The sequence below is a fragment of the Oncorhynchus clarkii genome, chromosome 15 (genome assembly GCF_045791955.1).
Source record: "Oncorhynchus clarkii lewisi isolate Uvic-CL-2024 chromosome 15, UVic_Ocla_1.0, whole genome shotgun sequence".
Lineage (NCBI taxonomy): Eukaryota > Metazoa > Chordata > Actinopteri > Salmoniformes > Salmonidae > Oncorhynchus > Oncorhynchus clarkii.
In genome coordinates, this window is record NC_092161.1 from 23,044,208 (window position 1) to 23,069,633 (window position 25,426).

General features: G+C 46.3%; 1 protein-coding gene across 1 annotated transcript in view; it reads right to left on the bottom strand.

Moving 5' to 3' along the window:
• The window catches only part of LOC139366823 (SCO-spondin), a 77,838-nt gene that overhangs the window by 36,093 nt on the left and 16,319 nt on the right, over window positions 1-25,426 (bottom strand). The window contains exons 28-65 of the mRNA XM_071104517.1: window positions 22,031-22,267; window positions 21,501-21,680; window positions 20,971-21,201; window positions 20,391-20,513; window positions 20,136-20,236; window positions 19,114-19,345; window positions 18,615-18,767; window positions 18,345-18,482; window positions 17,869-18,051; window positions 16,179-16,329; window positions 15,709-15,868; window positions 15,367-15,415; window positions 14,983-15,102; window positions 14,451-14,699; window positions 13,310-13,437; window positions 12,908-13,049; window positions 12,543-12,722; window positions 10,722-10,981; window positions 10,593-10,614; window positions 10,314-10,434; window positions 9,912-10,125; window positions 8,319-8,460; window positions 7,990-8,160; window positions 7,522-7,764; window positions 7,005-7,160; window positions 6,548-6,706; window positions 6,145-6,309; window positions 5,095-5,286; window positions 4,614-4,733; window positions 4,304-4,433; window positions 3,990-4,115; window positions 3,354-3,679; window positions 3,031-3,201; window positions 2,548-2,800; window positions 2,397-2,443; window positions 2,082-2,252; window positions 838-972; window positions 109-245 (exon numbers count right to left, since the gene is read on the bottom strand). Of these exons, the coding sequence (XP_070960618.1) occupies window positions 109-245; window positions 838-972; window positions 2,082-2,252; window positions 2,397-2,443; window positions 2,548-2,800; window positions 3,031-3,201; window positions 3,354-3,679; window positions 3,990-4,115; window positions 4,304-4,433; window positions 4,614-4,733; window positions 5,095-5,286; window positions 6,145-6,309; window positions 6,548-6,706; window positions 7,005-7,160; window positions 7,522-7,764; window positions 7,990-8,160; window positions 8,319-8,460; window positions 9,912-10,125; window positions 10,314-10,434; window positions 10,593-10,614; window positions 10,722-10,981; window positions 12,543-12,722; window positions 12,908-13,049; window positions 13,310-13,437; window positions 14,451-14,699; window positions 14,983-15,102; window positions 15,367-15,415; window positions 15,709-15,868; window positions 16,179-16,329; window positions 17,869-18,051; window positions 18,345-18,482; window positions 18,615-18,767; window positions 19,114-19,345; window positions 20,136-20,236; window positions 20,391-20,513; window positions 20,971-21,201; window positions 21,501-21,680; window positions 22,031-22,267 (6,218 nt within the window). The remainder of the gene's footprint in view (window positions 1-108; window positions 246-837; window positions 973-2,081; window positions 2,253-2,396; window positions 2,444-2,547; window positions 2,801-3,030; window positions 3,202-3,353; window positions 3,680-3,989; window positions 4,116-4,303; window positions 4,434-4,613; window positions 4,734-5,094; window positions 5,287-6,144; window positions 6,310-6,547; window positions 6,707-7,004; window positions 7,161-7,521; window positions 7,765-7,989; window positions 8,161-8,318; window positions 8,461-9,911; window positions 10,126-10,313; window positions 10,435-10,592; window positions 10,615-10,721; window positions 10,982-12,542; window positions 12,723-12,907; window positions 13,050-13,309; window positions 13,438-14,450; window positions 14,700-14,982; window positions 15,103-15,366; window positions 15,416-15,708; window positions 15,869-16,178; window positions 16,330-17,868; window positions 18,052-18,344; window positions 18,483-18,614; window positions 18,768-19,113; window positions 19,346-20,135; window positions 20,237-20,390; window positions 20,514-20,970; window positions 21,202-21,500; window positions 21,681-22,030; window positions 22,268-25,426) is intronic.

The following is a 25,426-nucleotide window of genomic DNA, read 5'->3' on the forward strand; positions in this document are numbered from 1 at the left end:
TTGAGCTATTGCCCAGGCTTTAGCTCAGTGGGTTAACACCGTTTTGTGGCACGCAGAAGATCCATGTTCAAGTCCAGTGTGTGTGTGTGTGAGCATAGACAGACAGACCTGCAGGACAGTGCCGTGTGGACACTGACAGCCCGGTGTACAATTCCTCTCATAATCCATACTGATGTCAGAGCAGGTAACCGGCCCCTTCACACACACCGTCCACACCTGTCCCCCAGGACAGCCCGTCCCATCACCTAACACAGGGCGGATGAGACGACAACGCATCAATCAATCAATCAATCCATGCAATTTGAGGTGAAGCCAAAACTCATAGGAACATCAAGAAAGAAGCTCAGCAAAAAAAATTGTGTATTGTCACAGTGAAATGGGATGTTTTTCAGGGTCAGCCATAGTAGTCCGGCGTCCTAGGTGCGATAGGGTTAAGTGCCTTCGTCAAGGGCACGTCGACAGATTTTTCATCATGTCGGCTCGGGTATTCGAACCAGCAACCTTTCGTTTCAATGCTCTAACCACTAGGCTACCTGCTGCCATAGATAGTGTAAAAGACCACTGCATAGCTGCGTAGATTTATACAGCATAGTTCCAGTATATAGTTGCTTCTGGAGCTTGTGAGTGTGTCTGTAGGTCTTTTTGGTATGCCTATCTATGATCGTGATAAGGTGGCCTGGTCTGCTTCAGAGAGAGATACTGTACTCGGTGTCAGCGAGAAAGTAATACATGAATATCAAAATATAACATCCTCAAAGGTCACAAGACATGGTCATACTGTAAGTCAGAGTGGGAGATCAGAGCCTGCTACCTCCCTCCCTCTCTCTCTGTACTCACCACAGGGCTGCAGGTTACAGGCAGAGAACTGCTGGGCAGTACCATGGGTTCTCTGGGGCCCCCGTGTCCTGTTCCTGTACCCCCCTCCACACGTCACCGAACACTCTGACCATACACTCCATGGCTCCTTCACACCTGGCATAGGCGCACGCACGCACACACACACACACACACACACACATTGATGTAGACATTGTGGGTGAGACATTTCCAGAAAAAGTATAGGTATCTGGACCGGTGGCCAAATATGCAATGTTCACATTATCTCTCTGAATTCCTTCTGTTGCACCATCACTGTCATAGCCCATGTGGGATATAGATCTACTGTTTGTCATTCCTACTCATAGCCCATGTGGGATATAGATCTATTGTTTGTCATTCCTACTCATAACCCATGTTGGATTTAGATCTACTGTGTGTTATTCCTACTCATAACCCATGTGGGATATAGATCTACTGTGTGTTATTCCTACTCATAACCCATGTGGGATATAGATCTACTGTTTGTCATTCCTACTCATAACCCATGTGGGATATAGATCTACTGTTTGTCATTCCTACTCATAGCCCATGTGGGATATAGATCTACTGTTTATCATTCCTACTCATAACCCATGTGGGATATAGATCTACTGTTTATCATTCCTACTCATAACCCATGTGGGATATAGATCTACTGTTTGTCATTCCTACTCATAACCCATGTTGGATTTAGATCTACTGTGTGTTATTCCTACTCATAACCCATGTGGGATATAGATCTACTGTGTGTTATTCCTACTCATAACCCATGTGGGATATAGATCTACTGTTTGTCATTCCTACTCATAGCCCATGTGGGATTTAGATCTACTGTTTGTCATTCCTACTCATAACCCATGTGGGATATAGATCTACTGTTTGTCATTCCTACTCATAACCCATGTTGGATATAGATCTACTGTTTGTCATTCCTACTCATAACCCATGTGGGATATAGATCTACTGTGTGTTATTCCTACTCATAACCCATGTGGGATATATATCTACTGTTTGTCATGTCCTACTCATAACCAATGTGGGATTTAGATCTACTGTGTGTTATTCCTACTCATAGCCCATGTGGGATATAGATCTACTGTTTGTCATTCCTACTCATAACCAATGTGGGATTTATATTGTAATAAGAGACCACCTATAGAAGCCAATGAAATGAACCAGCCTATTGTAGTGTAATGATGGTGTCTGTCTGTCACCTCCCCTACCCTGACAGGGCTCCAGACTGCAAGTGTCCATCCCCACCCTGTCGCCCCTGCAGACACGCCCCCCGAACGCAGCCGGTGGATTGGTCCCCGAGCGGTACCTCCTCCTCACGCCCACGTCACACGTCCTGCTGCAGGCGCTCCACTGGGTCCAGCTGCTCCAGCCACAGTCCACTGAGAAAGAGAGACACAGAGAGAGAGAGAGACAGGTTGACAGTCTCTCTTGATTGTTTGGGGTGCTGTCGTCCAGGGCCGCACTGAGGAACACTGAGTGAACATATTTGCATATTTGATCAGGCTGCATTGGACCACACTCACCAGCGCAGGGTGCTGTTCCACACACCATCTCTCCATTATGGCAGGTGCTAAGGACAAAAGGAAAGGATGCATAGACAGAGTCCTATACTATACTTTTTCATATTTCTTTCCTTTTCAATAACATGATGTTTCTATTCTTCGATGGGAGTACCAGTTGTTGCAGTCGTCCAGTTTCACACTAGCTCCTCCTGGGTACATCTCTCCATGGTGGTAGCATGGGCACTGGGTGAGGGGCACACAAGTGCTGTTGAGTAGGTAGAGTCCCAGGGCACAGTAGCATCCGTCGTAACACTCCGTGGCACACTCCACCTGTGTTGTCATGTCCATACACACCCGTGGGCACGCACCACCGTGAGCCTGGCACTGCTCCTTGCTCATGTAGGCCATGCCCTCTGGACACACTCCTATATGCCACACAGATAGTGGGACACACACCAATGCGATGCGATTTAATCTGTCAAATGATTTGACCACTTTAAATCCCACAGATAATATGTAGTAAACTTGGCGTGAATACATGTTACTGTTTACCTGACCAGGTAGAACTAGGTGCACTAGTAGTAAAAGCCTTGTTATGATGAATTCCAGAATGTGTGTATGATTTCAGAATGTGTGTATGATTCCAGTTCGTTACCTGAACAGGGGTGGGAGTTGCAGTCTCGGGTCTGGATGTGAGGCCCTGGGCAGGTGCTGCCCCCGTGCTGTGGAGGAGGAGAACTGCAGAAGCGATCTCTGGTCTGAGCCCCCGAGTCACACTCTGACGAGCACAGGGACCATGGGGACCACTCTGACCAGCCGCCATTCACTGGGGAGGAGGGGGAGACAGCAGGGGGGTGTATCTCAATAGTGTAAAGTTCCATCCTTCCTTTCATCTACACAGATCTGCGACTACAGAATGGGTGAAAGCAACATGGTGGATGAAGGACAGAACATAAGGTGTGTGTATAGAGGATGTACCTGGGCAGTGCACGGTGTTACAGGGCTCCTGATCCTCTGCGTCCCCCTCACAGTTGGTGTGTGTGTTGGTGCGGGTGTAGCTGGGTGTGTTGGTGCGTGTATAGCTGTGTGTGTTGGTGGGTATGTTACAGGTGCGGAACCTCCTTCTCAGCCCCACCTCGTCCACGTGGTGGAAACAGGTCTTGCTGCACTCTGACCAGGCCGTCCACTTCCCCCACACCGCCTCATCCTTACCAGGGGGACAGGGGGTGAAGCACTGACGAGCCTCTGAGGAGTCCCCAGGACAGGGCTCAACTCTCGCCACTCCTGCTGGGCTCACAGGGGACCTGGGGGAGGGGACAGGGAGACGGTGGATAGAGGACAGAAGACAGGTGACAGAGGATAGGGAAAATATTATAGAGCATAGAGGACAGGGGACAGGGGACAGAGGATAGAGGATAAGGGACAGGGGATGGGGACAGAGAATGGGGGATGGGGATAGGGGACAGGGGACAGATGAAAGGGGATAGAGGACAGGGAACAGATGACAGAGGACAGGGGACAGGGGACAGGGGACAGAAAGCCAGAGACACATAATGAGCCACACAATGGTTTATATGTGTCACTGTTGGTGGGATGCTGGTGAGGTGAACCTACCTATAGCGCTGCTCTAGTCCAACCCCACAGGAGCTGTCACATGATGTCCAGGAGGACCAGGCTGACCAATCACAGCTGGCCACACAGCTGGAATTGTCACATGAGACACGTCCATCTTCACACACACTGGTAGAGAGGGAGAGAAGAAGAGGGAGAACATGTAGCAACATGACATGGCATGAAATGACAATATGACAAAACACAATTATTGTAAAGGAATGATGTGGGATGTAGGCAGGCTTGGTGTGTGTGTGTGTGTGTGTGTGTGTGTGTGTGTGTGTGTGTGTGTGTGTGTGTGTGTGTGTGCCTCTCACCATGTGCTGCAGTTGTCCTTGCTGATCACTTGTCCAGGCTGCAGTGGCAGTCCCTCCCAGTGGCACCCACACTGACTGGCGTTCACACAGCGGCCATCCTGTAGAAACAAACCAGCCGGACAACGACAACCTGGGTAGCGAGACAGAAGAGAGTTAACTACAGACAGACACACACAGGAATGCGTGCGCACTCGTGCTTCAAGGACCCCATTACATGTAGTGTACACACACACACACACACACACACACACACACACACACACACACACACACACACACACACAGACACTTCATATACACCACTTAATACCTGTGACGCATTGGGAGGTGCAGTTGGGGTAGTGTAGGTGTGAACAGGTGGGGGGACATGGCTCCACTCTACCAGACTGGCAGTCAGCCTCTCTTACTACCACCATGCCTTTAGTACAGCCTAGACAGCAAGCAATTTACATTATTAGAGCTTGACTATTACCAGTAACAGTTTAAAGTTGTGTGTGCCACAGAATTAATATTTTTTTAATAGCATGTTACAAACATACCATAGTCCAAGGCAACATGATCAAACCATAAGACAACATGATCACGTGTACACGCTTAGAAAAAAAGGTGCTATCTAGAACCAGTAAGGGTTATTTGGCTGTCCCCTTAGGAGAACCCTTTTGGTTCCAGGTCGAACCCATTTCCCACAGAGTGTTCTACAGTACATGGGACCCAAAAGAGTTCTATCTGGAACCAAAAAGGGTTCTCCTATGGGGACAGTCGATAACATAACCTATTTATTTGCAGCTCACCTGTCTGTGAGTCTGTGTTGGGGCCACAGGGCTGGCTGTTACAGCTCTGGGTCTGCAGTCTCATCCCCTCACAGTCACGCCCCCTGTTCTTAGGGGGAGGATTGGAACAGGTCCGGTTCCTCCCCCTCAGCCCTCCCCCGCACTGCGTGTCACACAGGGACCAGCCCGTCCACTCTGACCACTGACCGTCCACTGCGAGAGAGAGACGAGAGATGCAGGGATGGGGGAGGTGGGAGAGAAGGAGGAAGCAGAGGAACTTTGAATGAGCAGGGCTTGGTAGAGCACATTAGTGTAAACCAAATGAGAGTGCAACGAGAGACTGGGAAATAATGAGTAGGGAGACAAGAAGAGAGAAAAAGAAAACAACAACTGACACAGATCTTGAGAAGAGGCAGTCGAAATAGAGGAAGGCACAGATGAAAACAGTCAAAATAGAGGAAGGCACAGATGAAAACAGTCAAAATAGAGGAAGGCACAGATGAAAACAGTCAAAATAGAGGAAGGCACAGATGAAAACAGTCAAAATAGAGGAAGGCACAGATGAAAACAGTCGAAATAGAGGAAGGCAAAGATGAAAACAGTCAAAATAGGGGAAGGCACAGATGAAAACAGTCAAAATAGGGGAAGGCACAGACGAAAACAGTCAAAATAGAGGAAGGCACAGATGAAAACAGTCAAAATAGAGGAAGGCACAGATGAAAACAGTCAAAATAGAGGAAGGCACAGATGAAAACAGTCAAAATAGAGGAAGGCATAGACGAAAACAGTCATAATAGAGGAAGTCACAGATGAAAACAGTCAAAATTGAGGAAGGCACAGCCGAAAACAGTCAAAATAGAGGAAGGCACAGATGAAAACAGTCAAAATAGAGGAAGGCATAGACGAAAACAGTCATAATAGAGGAAGTCACAGATGAAAACAGTCAAAATAGAGGAAGGCACAGACGAAAACAGTCATAATAGAGGAAGGCACAGACGAAAACAGTCAAAAGAGAGCAAGGCACAGACAAAAACAGTCAAAAGAGGGTCAGATCTCGGGGTGCCCCCTCACCGAGACACGCCTTAGGGAAGCATGCTCGGCTGTCAAACTGGGCGCCCCCACACGTTCCCCCGGCTAGCGCCTCTCTCAGGACCTCCCTCTGGCGGAACAGGGAACCCAGGCCACATGTCACACTGCACTGGCTCCAGCCCGTCCATGCTGACATGATACAGTTTACTAGGGAACAGACAGACACCATCAATAATAATGTTTAATGATTCCTTAATGAACATTACTGGACAATGATCCTGGACAAGGACAGATAATATTACCTTGCCCTTTATGGATGCAATGCAGCAGTTTTTTTGTAAGGACTCCATGTACTTTACATGGTAGTGTATGCAATGCAATCTACTGTAAATCATACTGAAATGTAAATCAGCCCCCCAGTTTTGACCCTCCTGGCTTGCCGTACCACAGTCTCGCTCGTCTGATCCGTCAGCACAGTCCCTGTGCAGGTCACACTTCTTGTCAAGGTGCACACACTCCCCGCTGCCACATGAGAACTGCTTGGGGGAGCATGGGCTGGGCACTAGGGGGCGCCGTGTCATTACTGTTGGCCTTGGTGTAGTACCTGAGGAAGAGCAGGAATATGAGCGGGACTATTACAGCAAGCAATAGGTGATACAACACCCACCTACAGTATGTCTGTCACTATAGGCAAGGTAATGGTAATAGTTAATACTGTGGCATTTTCAGGTCAACTCATGTAATCTGTCAGTGATGATTATGAAGAAGATGATGATGGTGATGATGGTGATGATAATGATGAGGAGGAGGAGGAGGAGGAGGAGGTGGAGGAGGAGAAGGAGGAAGAGGAGGAGAGGAGAAGGGGGAGAAATTGAACCAGACTCTGGTGACATGTACTGTACCACAATGGTCTTCGTCAGAGCCATCCAGACAGTCCTGGTGACCATCACACACCACCGCAGCATCCACACAGCCAAACAGCCTGCAGGAGAACTGGCCCTCCACACACAGGACTCTGGGTAGGCCTCCGTCATGGGCGGTCGTGGTAACCCAGAGAGCTGGAGATAAACAAACCAACGAGCACCTTAACATGTAGTTAGATGGCTAGTTAGCGTCGTACAGTGATATCTCCTTTATCAGGACTGAAGAACCTGTGCTCCGGACTCATAAATACCTGGGCTTTTATGGGTCAACTGAGAACGCTGGTTCAAATAGCAGATCATCCATGTCAGAGATCATGTCAAGGACCCCATTACATGTAGTGTACACACACACACACACACACACACACACACACACACACACACACACACACACACACACACACACACACACACACAAACACACAAACACACACACACTCTTTGATAACAAGATAAAAGACAGGCCACTCGTAACAGTGTTCTTTAAGAATCTCACCTGTTGTAGACTGCAGTCCAGGTATTCCGGGGTGGAGGGTGCTGGTCCCAATCCCTGGGTACCCTGTGGACCTGGATGTCCACTGACCTGGCCTGGGGGTGGTGAACCCATGAACCCCTGGGTACCCTGTTCCCCCAGAGCTGTCAGGACTGAGACCCGGGGTACCCGTGGTGGCAATGCCAGGGCGGCCATCCTGGGGCTCCTTGGTGTGTACCCCGGGTTGACCCCTTGTGGGCACTGTGCCTGAAGTGTCGAGAGAGTGGTTCATTCGTGCATTTGACTTCATATCAGTTCCAGATATACTTGAGAAATTGAAGTGGTGGTGTAATCAGTTGAAAGATTGCAACAGTACAGATATGAGTGCCAATGTTGCAATGTTTACATTGGAAAATGGAATGTCATCCTCTCAGTAACACGTGTATATTGCATGGTTCCGTATTCAAAACACATGGATGACCCCCTACTCACCACAGTTGATCTCGTCAGAGTGGTCTTCGCAGTCCAGTCGGCCGTCACACAGCGCAGACACAGGAACACACTCCCCACTGTGGCAGGCAAACTGGCCAGGGTAGCAGTGCTTCACTGTCACCACACCACCACCACGGGGAGTCGTGGCGCTGCTAGGGGTCACCAATTCCTCTGTCATATAGGGTGAATTCTTACGTTAGACTGACAGATGGCGATGGAGAAAATAATATGCACGTGTGATAAGTGCGGTGTACTCTATAATGGACAGAGCATCTAGTTTGAGCTCAACAGGCAAGTTTTAAAGCACCGACTGATCTCAGAGCTCTTACCCCCTTTGCAGCCTAGGATCTCTGCACGGAGATAGAAAGTGTGTCGGAACTCTACTGGGATGATGCGGAGGTAGCGAGCTCGGACCAGCCTCCCAAGCCAACGCGTCACCGGGGTCCTGCCCACCATCCGCACCTCAAACACCTTGTACACAGACAAGGAGAAGGTGTTGGGCAAAAGGTTTTGCTTTTAAACCAATTGGTTCAAGTAAATTATACAAGCTTCACCTTGGAGTTCTCTCCTGACTTTCAGGTCATTATTGTAAAAGAGAATGTGTTCTCAATGACTTAACTGGTTAAATAAAGGCAAATAAATAAAAACGTGTTATTTTCATCAAACACACACACAGTCTTGTACAGCTAAATTTGTGGGGACACACAATTCAGTCCCATTCAAAATCTTATTTTCCCTAACCCCTAACCCTAACCCTAGCCCTAACCCGTACTCTTACCCTAACCCTAACCGTAACCTTAACCTTAACCCTAACCCAAAAACCTAACCTTAACTCTAACCTTAAACCTAACCCTAGCTCCTAACCCTAACCCTTAACGTAATTCAAACCCTAACACTAATTCTAACCTTAACCTTAAGAAATAGCATTTGACCTCGTGGGGACTAACAAAATGTCCCCGTTTGCTTGTTTATTATTCTTGTGGGGACTTCTGGTCTTCCACACACACACACACACACACACACACACACATCTTTGTTTCTCTATCTTTCTGTCTCCACATTCCAGTCCACTTGATGGACAATGACCCCCCTCCCGTGAACTAATAGCTACTTTTTTGAGGAATAGCTACTATCTTGAGATGAATGCACTAACTGTAAGTCACTCTGGATGAGAGCATCTGGTAAAATGTGGCGGTACTGTACATTAGCTGGAATGCCAACCGCCACAGAACAACCAAAGACAAATCCAGAAATGAAACTGTCCTGAATGAGGAAATCCAGAACAACAGCAGCAATTCTCCCTGGATCCCTCATTTGGTGTGGAAAAGAAACTTTCAGTGCTGTTGAATAATATACGTGTTATAAATAGAAAGTCTGAAGAGGATAACAGAAGAGTGTATGGTAGGGGAGACTTTCTAAGTAACGCTGTTGACTTCACTCTTCATTCTAAGTGAAGTAAATATATCTGGTCAAGGGCTATTCCAGAGGAGACAAAATGGCCTCTAGATCGTCTCTCCCAGAGGAGGATCTCTCCTGTCCTGTGTGCTGTGACATCTTCTCTGTAGTAGTGGAAAAGCATAGTCAGAACTGATACCACCTCTGTCTGTAACAGTGGAACAGTAAACTGATACTACAGTACAGTTGGAGCTAATATCACACGTATAATTTGTAAAAAAAGATTATGATCATAAATTTGACCTATTGTAAATATATCAATTTCTCATCATAACAAGATCACATAGGTTACAATACAAAAGCACTGATTTTATACCATTTTCTGTTTTTCCCATCTTACTGAAGCTCATTGATTTTGAAGAAGAAAAACATAATTGTACTGCTCTGTCATTCCAGAGGTTTGTACCTACCTGAGATGTAAAAAGTACTTTACAAATAAAGTGTATTATGGTCATAATCATTACTACCTTGGCAGGACTGCCCCTCTCTCCAGTCTCGGTGTAGTCAGTGAAGTGGCTCTGGACCAGGGCGAAGGCCAGGCGGTACTTGGAAAGGTAGCCCCACATCCTCTCAGTGCCCTGGGTCACCACGCCAGACACCCAGGTGGGCTCTAGGAGGTCCACCTGGAGGTAGGGCTGAAGGTCGCCTGGCAGGGGGCTCCATCCAGGCTCCATGATCAGACTGGCATGAGACAAATGAATGAGACAATAGGTCAATATGTAATTAAGAAGTCAATAACCTCCATGATCAGACTATGAGATGATGAGACCAACGTAAGACATGATAATGAGAATATTTGTCGATAACAAAATATTTGAAGAACAAGAAAATATGTCATTGTTGATACATGATCGGTTTTGAGAGCTCACACGTTAGGCACAATGTTGAGGCGCCCGGCATCCGCAGGGTTGTTCTCACGGTGGGTGGATGAAGTCAGCTGACCATAGCGAATCTTCCCGTCCTCCAATCCCAGTGCAGAGGAACAGATGCCTGCATGCATTCCAATTCACATACTTCAGTACCTCAAGCCACAATCTATCATTTTCATTTCTAGTCAAAAATGTATCCCTTTAAATAACAATTTAATATAAGCTAAATTCAACAATGGCACTATTCTGAACAACTTCATGCATCCATGTCCAACTGACCTCTATACCCAGGGTCACCTGCCTGTGGGGTTTAGAAAAAACAAAAGGTTATTGTAACTTGAAAAACAGAAGACACACAACCTCAGAAAACATGAATACACAGGAGTTATCAGGAGTGCCTTGACCTACTGTTGGTGTAGGGGTAGTCTTATGCAGAGTGACAGCGGCCATACTAGGGGTCCTTAGAGGAGCTGGTGTGGGACTGTTAGGCCTCTCTGCCTGGGTGGTTTGATCGTGAGGGTAGCATCCTATCTCGTCCTCTCCATTGGGACAGTGTGGGATTCCGTCACAGCGCAGGGCTGCATCAATACAGCCCCCAGGTGGCGGACAGGAGTACTGACCTCTGGGACAGCCCCGTGGGCTTGTAGGTGTAGGGGAGGGCTGAGTACCTGTAAAAAAGTGAAATGCATGAAAGCAATGGATTTGGTTATGCTTCTCAGCATACTGTGCCTTTCTTCATGTACAATGTCTGTGTCACGACTTCCACCGAAGGTGGCTCCCCTGCCTGTTCGGGCGGCGCTCGGCGGTCGTCGTCGCCGGTCTACTAGCTGCCACCGATCCCCTTTTCCTTTTCTGTTTGTTTTGTCTTATTGGTTGCACCTGTCTCTTATTTTGTTTTTTGATTCAGTACTATTTAAGCCTGTAAGGCCCGCCTGTTTTTGTGCGGGCTTGTTTTCTGCTAGTCAGGTTGTGCGTGTAGTGTTCCTTTCCGTTTGTGCCCTGTGTTGGATTGGACATTTTGTGATAATTTTCGCCTGTTGTTTTGGGCGTTAGCATTTGGAAACCAAAATAAAGTCTGGTTTTCCTAGTATCCTCTGCTCTCTGCGTTTGACTCCGCACCCACCACTCCAGGCGTTGTGACAGTGTGTCTAACTATCTGATAACTATGATTAATGCGTGTCATTACTATCACCATATCACTACTATCACTATGTCACAACTATCACAATATCACTACTATCACCATTTCACTACTAACCCCCATATCACTACTATCACCATATCACTACTATCCCCATATCACTACTATCACCATATCACTACTATCACCATTTCACTACTATCCCCATATCACTACTATCACCATATCACTACTATCACTGTCACTACTATCACCATATCACTACTATCACCATTTCGCTACTATCCCCATATCACTACTATCACAATATCACTACTAACACCATTTCACTACTATCACCATATCACTACTATCACCATTTCACTACTATCACCATTTCACTACTATCCCCATATCACTACTATCCCCATATCACTACTATCACAATAGCACTACTAACACCATTTCACTACTATCACCATATCACTACTATCACTATGTCACTACTATCACCATATCACTACTATCACCATATCACTACTATCCCCATATCACTACTATCACCATATCACTACTATCACCATATCACTACTATCCCCATATCACTACTATCACCATTTCACTACTATCACCATATCACTACTATCCCCATATCACTACTATCCCCATATCACTACTATCACCATACCACTACTATCACCATTTCACTACTATCCCCATATCACTACTATCACTATGTCACTACTATCACCATATCACTACTATTATTATGTCACTACTATCACCATATCACTACGATCACCATTTCACACTATCCCCATATCACTACTATCACCATGTCACTACGATCACCATTTCACTACTATCACCATATCACTACTATCACTATGTCACTACTATCACCATACCCCTACTATCACCATTTCACTACTATCCCCATATCACTACGATCACCATTTCACTACGATCACCATTTCACTACTATCACCATTTCACTACTATCCCCATATCACTACTCTCGCCATATCACTACTATCGCCATATCACTACTATGAATCAATGAGAGAGATCATCTAGCCAAGTCATGCTGGGTAAATATGGGAACTGACCACAGCGCAGCTCGTCAGATCCGTCCCCACAGTCATTGACCCCATCACATACAACCCCCTTGGGCCCTGTGGGGACACAGCGCCCGTTACCACACTGGAACTCTCTATCTCTGCAGGGCCGGGCCAGGGTGACCGGAGAGAGAGGAGAGAGAGGAGAGGGGGTGGATAGCCTGCGGGAACCTATGGAGAGGAGGAGGAGACTGTTATTGTTTTTAAACCATTTGTACTTACGTTGAGTCTACAGCATTTATTCTTATTGTTTTGCTGCTGTATGGTAGATTATAATTTGTTTATCAAATATAGAAAATGTAGCAACTTTTCAAACCAATGCATACACACAACTGTAAATACTTTGTCCAACACACCATTTTCACAGCCCATGAGTTCCAAGCGGAGGTAGATGCCGTTCTGGAAGTCGTGAGGCAACACACGCACAAACTGAGCCAACACCATCCTGTCCAGCCTGGTGTAGGACACACGCCGGTCGTCACGGTTACCCAAGAACACCTGGGGCATCAACATTGAAGTTGATTGGATTTTTTGTGTGCCTTTATTTAACCAGGAAAGTAATTGAAAACACATTCTCTTTTACAATAACGACCTAAATTGGATGATTGGAAAGAAAATGGATTGCAGTGAAATTCAACAGCAAATTAGAGTTTTTCTATGTTCCAATATGTACACTAGCATACTTCCTAAAATTAAGTGGGCATGCTAGAATAGAATTTGGAAAGTAGGTGGTGCTAGGGTTGATGGGTAGTGGGCACCTTGGCTCTGGGGCGGGCATCAGCAATCAGCTGCTGGTAGGTGTACCACTGTCTGCCATCGTTACTGAACTGCAGGTAGAAACTGGACACGTAGGTGTCAAACACACCTCCCCCTTGAGTCAGCACACCTGATGGACACAGAGAGGGAGAGATAGAGAGGGAGAGATAGAGAGGGAGAGATAGAGAGGGAGAGATAGAGAGGGCGAGGTAGAGAGGGAGAGATAGAGAGGGAGAGATAAAGAGGGAGGGATAGAGAGGGAGAGATAGAGAGGGAGAGGTAGAGAGGGAGAGATACAGGTGAGAGATAGAGAGGGATAGGGATCGAGAGGGAGAGATAGAGAGGGAGGGATAGAGAGGGAGAGATAGAGAGGGAGGGATAGAGAGGGAGAGATACAGGTGAGAGATAGAGAGGGATAGGGATCGAGAGGGAGAGATAGAGAGGGAGGGATAGAGAGGGAGATATAGAGAGGGAGGGATAGAGAGGGAGAGATAGAGAGGGAGAGATAGAGAGGGAGAGATAGAGAGGGAGGGATAGAGAGAGAGAGATAGAGAGGGAGGGATAGAGAGGGAGAGATAGAGAGGGAGGGATAGAGAGGGAGAGATACAGGTGAGAGATAGAGAGGGATAGGGATCGAGAGGGAGAGATAGAGAGGGAGGGATAGAGAGGGAGAGATAGAGAGGGAGAGATAGAGAGGGAGGGATAGAGAGGGAGGGATAGAGAGGGAGAGATAGAGAGGGAGAGATAGAGAGGGAGAGATAGAGAGGGAGGGATAGAGAGGGAGGGATAGAGAGGGAGAGATAGAGAGGGAGAGATAGAGAGGGAGAGATAGAGAGGGAGAGATAGAGAGGGAGAGATACAGGTGAGAGATAGAGAGGGAGAGATAGAGAGGGAGAGATAGAGAGGGAGAGATAGAGAGAAATAGTGAGGATGTAGAGAAAGAGAAAAGAATCAAAAAGAGTGAGATGTTAGAAGAGAAAACATTGATAGCGATTTTATATCATGAATTAACTAGCACCCATATAAAACTAACTTGTGCATGTACACAGCCACGCATACTATCCTCCATATACTTTGGCTGCAAGCAATATGACCCCCTGATTTGATTTGTTTTGGTTTGATTTGGTTTAAGTGGTTCATTACCAGTGATGTTGTGGGGTCTTAGCAGGTCCAGCTGGAGATATGGGGCTTGCACAGCTCCACTGTGGCCCTCGGGGGCCCCTGTAGGAAGGTTCCTGTACTGCTCTGTGTCAGGGCTCCAGCCCTGCAGGTCCTTATGGGGGTCCCGTGCGTACAGACGCCCTGCCCGTGGAGGGTGACCCCACTGGTGTGAGGAGGCACTGAAGCTGGAGTCAGGGAGAGATTGGACCCCCAGGGGTGACCAGCACTCCTCTATACAAGCACAAACGCAGCATACTTACAAATATATTTGTTAAACTACAAATACCACCGATCAACAGATTAAATCTTGCATTACATTTTGGTCGATCTCCAACAATATTCATCAGTGGTCTTTACATCAGATTATTCATAAATTATTCATAAATTAGATGCAATGACAAAAAGCTCAAGGTAAAATGTGGGACAATGCATTTGATTATTGTTAAATCAATGAGTGTTTTCATTGTATCAGTCCCTAGTCAAATAAATGGTTAAATAGATCAACGATACTGACCTCCAGGTGGAAGGGGATACGTGGGGACCAAGGGTATACTGTCATCTGTTGGGGTGGAGGGTTGGACACTGACTGACACAGTAGCAGGTGTCGTTGCCACTGAAATGGTGCCATGGTCACCTGACAATAGGGAGAACTTCAGCACTGAAAAATCCCATTCCCACTGACATTCTGTCACCACCTAATATCCTCTGTCTAGGTTAACTGTGTTTGGTTAGCCAGATATAACCCCTACCTCAGGTTTCCATTTCAAATACAGATTTCAACAGCTATCATATCAGCTAACATTTTAGTCAAAAATATTTTTTTCCAGCTTGATATCGAGCGTTGGAATCATTGACAAAAGGGGAACATATGGTTAGTAATGTACTAGATACTAGTTACCTTCACAATAACAACACTTGTCACCTTCCCCTGGAACCAGACTCTGACCCTGCAAGACAAAATACATTATTCGATTGTTGCTATGACACAGGGCCGTGAAAGGAAACTAGTGAGTCGTGTGTCAACAGAACTATAGAGACTTTTTTTGAGGCGGCTGAGGGAACACACATGCTAGAACATTTACTTTAGATAAGAACCCTCTTGTCACACAGTGGTATAAAAACACATTTTTAACATGATGTATTCTGACATGTGTGCATGCGAACACACACGCAAGCACACACAGATGCACATACAAACACACACACGAGCAGAGTTACTGTAAACCTCAGTGTTCCTGACCTGGGGGCAGCCAGTGGCAGCATGTTGGCAGTAGGGGGCACACTGCACTGTGAGGTTGGGCAGACAGTGGCACAGCTGGCACTGGCCCGCCTTCCATCGGTCCCCAACTGCATGGGACTGGCCATGGAACTCACACTCCTCACAGGGCTCTGTCTGACAGCTGGGGACAGACACACACACGCACACATGCAAGCACACACATACACAAACACATACACTGGGTCATTTTACCATCTCTCTGCCAGGCTCCAGAGTACAGGATGTTCCATACATTTATGGGTGTAAAGCAATTCCACTCTTTAACAATTTCTAAGTATCACTTTTACTTGCAGTGTTATTGAAATGGCTGTAAGTTGACAGGAAAGGCAATGTATTAAACAAACATTCATACGTAATGTATTGTATTTAGATGTATTTGTCATCATGTATAAACATGATGAATGTGATTGAATGTGTACGGTGTCTTTTACCGGCGAGCTTTCCTGTAGATGCCTCTGCACTTTCTCCCATTGCCATGGTTACTAGGGTTGTTGGGACTGCGGAAGGACCACTGGACACTCTGGACCCCACACGGTCCTAAACACTCCCCCCAAGCTGACCACGTCGACCAACCACAGTGGACTGACACACACACACACACACACACACACACACACACTACGTTACATTGTAGTAATTTAGCAGACTCTCCTATCCAGAGCAATGAGGGTTTCGGCCCAACACAACCGCTAGGCTCTCTGCCGCCCACACAGACAGTCAGCGATACAGCAGTGTAGTACAAACAACACATCTTTTCCAAGTACACTCTGTATTACTTTCATAAGCCTTTACAGATGTTAAAGGAATTAAACAATTCTTAACCAATTCAATTTAAATCACTCTGTCTGTTTCTAAGAATTTGTAAGATCCTTATTTGCATAAAATGGACAGAGACCAGTCTACCAAGATTAGCCAATAGAATTTATTCTCGAGAGCGCTGATCATAATATCATGTACATTGGTTTATATACATCACATTTCGTCATAGCGTCTTGAAGGCTCCTCCTACTCTCCGACAAGGACAAAGCTACTTCTAAAGTCCATTCCACCTCACTAGCGCACATACATGACACACTATATCTGGATTAACTCCTGAAGTCTCACCACAGTTTATTACCACTTAGCAGACAGTTCCAGTCCCCCCCAGATACGGACAACCTGGAGGGGCTCTCGCTGTCTTATTTTATCTCCACAGAGTTATAGCCGGGTCGGTTCAAACATAGGTTAATGTTCCTCTTTGCTTACTTTAGACACACACACATACATTCCTCTCTTCCCCCCCTCCAACCTAGTTGGAGCTGTGTGTATTATTTTTAATTGACTCCTTGTTCATGCTACATAACCTCTAATCCCTAATGGTTAAGTTTTTTTTAATATTTTTTTTTTAATGAATTTTACCCATTTTTCTCCCCAATTTCGTGGTATCCAATTGTTGTAGTAGCTACTATCTTGTCTCATCGCTACAACTCCCATACGGGCTCGGGAGAGACGAAGGTTGAAAGTCATGCGTCCTCCGATACACAACCAACCAAGCCGCTGCTTCTTTAACACAGCACACATCCAATCCAACACCGTGCACCTGGCCACCTTGGCTAGCGTACACTGCGCCCAGCCCGCCACAGGAGTCGCTGGTGCGCGATGAGACAAGGACACCCCTACCGACCAAGCCCTCCCTAACCCGGGCGACGCTAGGCCAATTGTGCGTCGCCCCACGGACCTCCCGGTCGCGGCCGGTTACGACAGAGCCTGGGCGCGAACCCAGGACTCTGATGGCACAGCTGGCGCTGCAGTACAGCGCCCTTAACCACTGCGCCACCCGGGAGGCCCTATGGTTAAGTTTCTGAGTATAATTATTTAATCATTCATCTTAAACCTTGATAAAATATCTTAACAACAGAATATTGAATGGACAGTAAAACATGTTAACATGAACTTGATTTGTTTAAGAGACAGGAAATGAGAAAAGATGTAGGGACTAAAAGTGCTTTTAAAATAGGAAGTAGTACCATCTCTCCATATAAGTACACTACTTTCCATAATCACATTGTTTTATTCTCCCATTTCTTCCAACTGAACACAACCTAACAGGAGGGTGTACTGTGTCGTGTTGTGTAGACTAACCTGTACATTCGGTGTTCGGCTGGCAGTGTTGAGGTCTGCCTCTCTCACACGTACAGATCTCACAGTCCTTCTTGACATGCTGTCCAGGCCAGTACCGCACCCCGGCCACCTCACACACACACTCCTCCGGCAACACACACTGCTGGGCATGGTTCATCACCCGACCCTCTGGACACCAGCAACCTGCAGGAGAGAGGAAGGGAGAGAGGCAGGAGGAGAGAGAGGGGGAGAGGAAGAGAAGGGAGAGGGGGAGAGAGTAAAGTGAAGAATAGTGAAGGCTAGGGCTTGGAAATACAACAACTCCCCAGCATGAACAAGTGTGTGGCTAAACTCAGTGCTTTATACACACTGTAGGTCAGCAAACTATTCTCTATGTCGGTCAGCGTTCTGTTCTCTTGGGATCTGCAGCCAATAAATGGGATATTTGATCAAGAAAATATGACTACAGAGCACATCCTCCTCCACTGTTCTCTGACCTGAGAAACATGGTACAGTAGGGTCACAGACAGAGCCACTGCTGATGTGGGCACAGGACACTGGGCAGGGGGCACAGCTGAGTCTCACCAGGCCACTAGGACATGTGATGTTGGCACAGCCATCTTGAGGGCAAGGCTCTGGAGGAGGGGGGGGAGAGAGAGTGAGAGAGAGTGAGTGAGATAGAGAAAGAGAATGTAAGTTCATGGCACTTCATCAATTATTAGCCCTTCCATATCTTGTGAAATATATTTCAGTCTTAGTGGACTTACTGATTTCTGTGGCCAGGTTAGATTCTCCAGGGAGCTGGGTGCAATCTCTGCCCCCATTCTGGGGTGGGATGCATCCCCTTTGCCTTACCTCCACACCCCCACAATCCTTAGAACAGTTAGACCACGTCACCCACGGCAACCAGTGCCCATCCACTGTTGACAAGAGGCAAGTATGTCACGCAAAGAGGGTTCACATTGTGATAACAATAACAAGTGAAATAACAAGTGATGATGATGATGATTATGATGTCGACAAAGATAACAAATCTAATGATGAAGATTCAAATGACAATGATGATGATGAGGAAGATGCTACTCACTACTGTAAGTCGCTCTGGATAAGAGCGTCTGCAAAAAAATGACTAAAATGTCAATGTAAAATGTAATGATGATGATGTTGATGCAGATTGTGAAGACAAAAGTGATGATGATGAAGATACTACTGCCGCTGATTAATATCATGACGATAACAACAACCACCATATGGCTCATCTCTCACCAGGACATGACGTGCTGAAACACTGCTGTCTCTGGGTGTCGTCCCCTCTGCACTGACCCAGGGTGTCCCCCAGGGGGCAGAGTCTCTGCCTGCTCATGGAGCCTGTCCCACAGGAGAGGCTACAGGGACTCCAGGGGCCCCAAGGGGCCCAGCTCCTACATCCCTGCTCATCAGAGGGCCCCCCTAAGGGCCCCAGCAGGGAGTCAGAACAGTCTGCCATGCCATTACACACCTAGAACAAACACACAGAACCAAAACTAGAACAACACCTAGATCACTCGACTTAAAGGCCCAGTGCAGTCAAAATGCTGTTTTTCCTGTGTTTTATATCATATATCACATTTTATACCATTCAGCTGATGAATCTAACACTGTAAAAGCCCCCCAAAAAATGTATCAGTGTTATTTCCTGATAGTTACTGATTGAAAATACAATCTACACATTACCTTCTAATCAGCAGGGTTGCATGGGCGTGAGTTTCGGCATTCCATGGTGACATCACCATGCGGTAAATTGGTTAATAGACCAATAAACAAAGAGAGTTCCAAACCACTCTGCCAATCACAGCTAGTTTTCAGTTTTCCCCTCCCAACTCAGACAACCTCCAGACAGTTTTCGAAAATTTGTGTTTGAGAAATATTTTTTTGCTAAAAGATTACTAATAGATTTCTAATTTTCATGGAAATCTTTTAGAACAAGGTGCTTAGCTGTTACTCAGAAATTATTTGATGAAAAAATGACTGAATTGAGCCTTTAACATTACTGGCAGCACTTTATTTGTAAAACATATACAAGGGTTATATTCATCAGGCACCAAACAGAAGAAAAAGGACTGAAACTTAAATGTTTTCTGTTGTAAAATGTTTTTAGTGTTGAATGTCCTAATGAACACAACCCAGGTATATACAAATGAAGGACATGGTAAGATAATATACTGTGCTGCGTATTTTTGGCCCAAAGCATTTGTTTTGTTCAATGTCAGTAAGCACTGGAGAAAAATGTTTGGTTAGGGGAATCTTACTGTTTTGAAGGAGACACACGATCCGTCCAGGCAGGTGAACTCAGGACAGATGTGACTGTTGTTCTTATCGCCAGGGAGAGCAGGGGATGGGCTGGTCTTATCTAGTTACAGGACAATACAACCACAGACTATGGACTCAATTCAATCAAAACGACATGAAATGGACCATTTGAAACAAGGTTTGCAGAGCTCATTGTCTCTAAGTGATTTGTGTTTGTGCACCGCGGTAGATTCTCTTTTCCTCTCACAACTCACCACACACCAGCTCATCCTCTCCGTGTGGACAGTCGGCTACACCGTTGCACACTTGAGTCGCGTTCACACACGTGCGGTTGTCACATGGAAAGCTCCCAGGGCAAGGTGGGATCCTTGTAGAGCCTAAAAAAAAACAGACGGTGCTCTTTTTATAAACATCTGTTAAAATTCATTAATGGGATGCATGTACTCGTGTTGGTGTGTATATATTTGCTGTACATATATATTGCATATATTAGTGTTAATATGCATGTATTATACAGTATGATTCCTATCCAGTAGGTGTCAGTACGATATACAGTACCTTTCAAAAGTTTGGACACACCTACTCATTCATTTATGCTAAGCGTGTGCAAAGCTGTCATCAGGGCAAAGGGTGGCTACTTTGAAGAATCTCAAATTTAAAATATATTTAGATTTGTTTAACACTTTTTTGGTTACTACATGGTTCCATATGTGTTATTTCCTAGTTTTGATGTTTTCACTATTATTCTACAATGTATAAAATAGTAAAAAAGAAAGAAAAACCATTGACTGGTTCTGTATGTTTCATGTATTTTCCATCAGGTGCATTACTAACCGCAGTCATCCACGCTCTCGTCGGAGGCGTCCCTACAGTGAGGTATCCCATCACATAGCTGCTGGTAGTCCACACACTGGTCACCACTGCGACATGGCACCTGGCCGGGGCCACACGCCCGGGGACAGCCCTGCTCGTCACTCCCGTCCAAACAGTCTGTCTCCCCGTCACAGTGCCACGCCCGGGGCACACACTGCCCATTGGCACAGGCAAACTCATAAGACTGGCAGGCTGGGGTAAGAGAGAGGGGGGGGGGGGTCAGTTTGGTCCTTACCCACAAGGCACCTAGCTAGGGAAGTCTTATAGATCTGAGAGATTAAGATATGTTGTATGAAGTATATTTCACCCAGTAATCCAGATGAGTAATAAGTCCATACTGCAGATACCTATCTAATACTTTCAGCAGTGCCTTGTGGTAGGAGTTATGGTGGTGTTTGGAGTTGGAGTTGTGTTGCAGACACTGTTGAGTAACTCTTGGGCAGAGTGCCAGCCTTCCCTCTTGATGTTCTCAAAAGTATTGTTGCTCTTACCAGAAGTGGGTGAAGTCGGGTTGATGGGTGTTGCTATGGTAACTGGGGCCATGGTGACTGGTTGACAGTTGTTCTGGTCCTCGTCCTCTCCGCCCTGGCAGTCTGTCACCCCGTCACATAGCTTGGTGAGTGTCACACAAGTGCCATCAGCACACAGGAACTGACCAGGGGCACAGGTCACTGTCACATAAACAAAGATTTAGCCACCACGCAGGGGGAGTTTGGACATGCAAAAAACACATGAAATAGGAAAAATATAAGCACCCACCAGTTATTATATTTTTAGCGCATACACACAGGTACATGCATGCACTCACACAGACCCGCACGCCTGTCAGATGGTGTTTCCAGAGGCCTCAGAGCTCTCAATGCTGTTTGAAAATGTGTAATATCTAGGAATGTGTCATTCGTACTGTATCAGTCAATATCAACCTGCTTTAAATGAATTACACATTGCAGTCGAATGTATCATGTCAATATGTCTATTGTTTTCAAGTGATAGTGAGGACTGATTGTAAAGATTCATGTACCTTCGGTTGAACAGACGGCTTCATCGGTGCCAGAGGGACAGTCTTTGTGGCCGTCACACACCTTGTCTGCGGGGACACACTGGTCCCCAGGGCACTGGAACTCTCCCGGGGCGCACACACACCCCCTCTCATCACTCAGATCCCCACAGTCATCATGGCCATCGCAGCGGTGGAGGTAGAGCACACAGAGGCCCCCTGAACACAGGAACTCCCCCTGGCCACACACCAACCCGCACTCTGACCACACACAAAAACACTTGAACTTGAGAGGGAAAGACAATAATAGACTCGTACATGTAAAGCATAAAATCTAAGGAACGTATGTATACACTAACAGAAATGGTTATAGACACGAACATACAGTGCATTCGGAAAGTATTCTTTTCCACATTTTGTTACGTTACAGCCTTATTCTAAAATCGCAAAATAAATTGTAAATCCTCTGCCTCCCGAGTGCGCAGATCTAAGGCACTGCATCGCAGTGCTTGAGGCGCAACTACAGACCCAGGTTTGATCCTAGGCTGTGTCGCAGCCGGCCGCAACCGGGAGACCCATTAGACAGCGCACAATTGGCCGAGCATCGTCCGGATCGTCCCATCGCGCTCTAGCGACTCCTTGTGGCAGGCCGGGCACATACACACAAACTTCTGTCACCAGCTGTACGGTGTTTCCCCCGACACATTGTTGGGGCTGGCATACGGGCTAAGTGAGCAGTATGTCAAGAAGTAGCATGGCTTGGCAGGGTCGTGTTTCGGAGGACGCATGGCTCTCGACCTTCGCCTCTTTCGAGTTCGTACGGGAGTTTCAGCGATGAGACAAGACTGCAACCACCAATTGGATATCACGAAATTGGAAAAAAGTACAAAAGAATGCAATTATAATAATAATCTCATCTATCTACACACAATACCCCATAACACAGGATCCTGAGTGGAGCAGCGGTCTAAGACACTGCATCGCATTGCTAGAGGCGTCACTACAGACCAGAGTTCGATCCTGGGATGTATCACAACCAGCCGTGATCGGGTGTCACATAGGGTGGTGCACAATTGGCCCAGCGTCGTCCGGGTTAGGGGAGGGTTTGGCCGGGGTAGGCCGTCAATGTAAATAAGAATTTGTTCTTTACTGACTTACCTAGTTAAATAACAGTTATATGAAAAAAATATATATATCATAATATTGACAAAGCGAAAACAGTTTTTTTTAAATGTTAGCAAATTTAGAAAAATAAAAAAACTGAAATACCTTATTTATATAACTATTCAGACCCTTTGCCATGAGACTTAAAATGTAGCTCAGTTGCATCCTGTTTCCATTGATCATCTTTGAGATGTTTTTACAACTTAATTGGAGTCCAACTGTGGTACATTCCGTTGATTGGACATGATTTGGAAAGGCACACACATGTAAGGTTCACAGTTGACAGGGCTAGTCAGAGCAAAAACCAAGCCATGGGGTCAAAGGAATTGTTCATAGAGCTCCAACACAGGATTGTGTCGAGGCACAGCCCTGGGGAAGGGTAGCCCAAACAATTCTGCAGTATTGAAGGTCCCCAAGAACACAGTGGCCTTCATCATTCTTAAATGGAAGAATTCTGGAACCACCAAGACTCTTCCTAGAGAAGGCCACTCGGCCAAACTGAGCAATTGGGGGAAAAGGGCCTTGGTCAGGGAGGTGACCAAGACCCCAATGGTCACTCTGACAGTGCTAAAGAGTTCGTATGTGGAGATGGGAGAACCTTCCAGAAGGACAGCCATCTCTGTAGCACTACCCCAATCAGGCCTTTATTGGTAGAGTGGCCAGATGCAAGCCACTCCTTAGTAAAAGGCACATGACCGCCCGCTTGGAGTTTGCCAAAGGGCACCTAAAGGACTCTCAGACAATGAGAAACAAGATTCTCTGGTCTGATGAAACCTAGGTTGAACTCTTCGGGCCAGAATGCCAAGCGTCACATCTAGAGGAAACCTGGCACCATCCTTAGGGTGAAGCATGGGGGTGGCAGCATCATGCTGTGGGGATGTTTTTCAGCGGCAGGAACTGGGAGACTAGTCAGGATCGGGGGAAAGATGAACGGAGCAAAGTGAAAACCTGCTCCAGAGCACTCAAGATCTCAGACTGGGGTGAAAGTTCACCTTCCAACAACCCTAAGCAGACAGCCAAGATGCAGGAGTGGCTTCGGGACAAATCTCTGAATGTCCTTGAGTGGCCTGAATATACAGTGGGGCAAAAAAGTATTTGGTCAGGCACCAATTGTGCAAGTTCTCCCACTTAAAAAGATGAGAGAGGCCTGTAATTTTCATCATAGGTACACTTCAACTATGACAGACAAAATGAGGGAAAAAAATCCAGACAATCACATTGTAGGATTTTTAATGAATTTATTTGCAAATTATGGTGGAAAATAAGTATTTGGTCAATAACAAAAGTTTATCTCAATACTTTGTTATATACCCTTTGTTGGCAATGACAGAGGTCAAACGTTTTCTGTAAGTCTTCACAAGGTTTTCACACACTGTTGCTGGTATTTTGGCCCATTCCTCCATGCAGATCTCCTCTAGAGCAGTGATGTTTTGGGGCTGTTGCTGGGAAACACGGACTTTGAATTCCCTCCAAAGATTTTCTATGGGGTTGAGATCTGGAGACTGGCTAGGCCACTCCAGGACCTTGAAATGCTTCTTACGAAGCCACTCCTTCGTTGCCCGGGCGGTGTGTTTGGGATCATTGTCATGCTGAAACCTTGCTGATGGAAGGAGGTTTTCACTCAAAATCTCATGATACATGGCCCCATTCATTCTTTCCTTTACACGGATCAGTCGTCCTGGTCCCGTTGCAGAAAAACAGCCCCAAAGCATAATGTTTCCACCCCCATGCTTCACAGTAGGTATGGTGTTCTTTGGATGCAACTCAGCATTCTTTGTCCTCCAAACATGACGAGTTGAGTTTTTACCAGAAAGTTCTATTTTGGTTTCATCTGACCATATGACATTCTCCCAATCTTCTTCTGGATCATCCAAATGCTCTCTAGCAAACTTCAGACGGGCCTGGACATGTACTGGCTTAAGCAGGGGAACACGTCTGGCACTGCAGGATTTGAGTCCCTGGCGGCGTAGTGTGTTACTGATGGTAGGCTTTGTTACTTTGGTCCCAGCTCTCTGCAGGTCATTCACTAGGTCCCCCCGTGTGGTTCTGGGATTTTTGCTCACCGTTCTTGTGATCATTTTGACCCCACGGGGTGAGATCTTGCGTGGAGCCCCAGATCGAGGGAGATTATCAGTGGTCTTGTATGTCTTCCATTTCCTAATAATTGCTCCCACAGTTGATTTCTTTAAACCAAGCTGCTTACCTATTGCAGATTCAGTCTTCCCAGCCTGGTGCAGGTCTACAATTTTGTTTCTG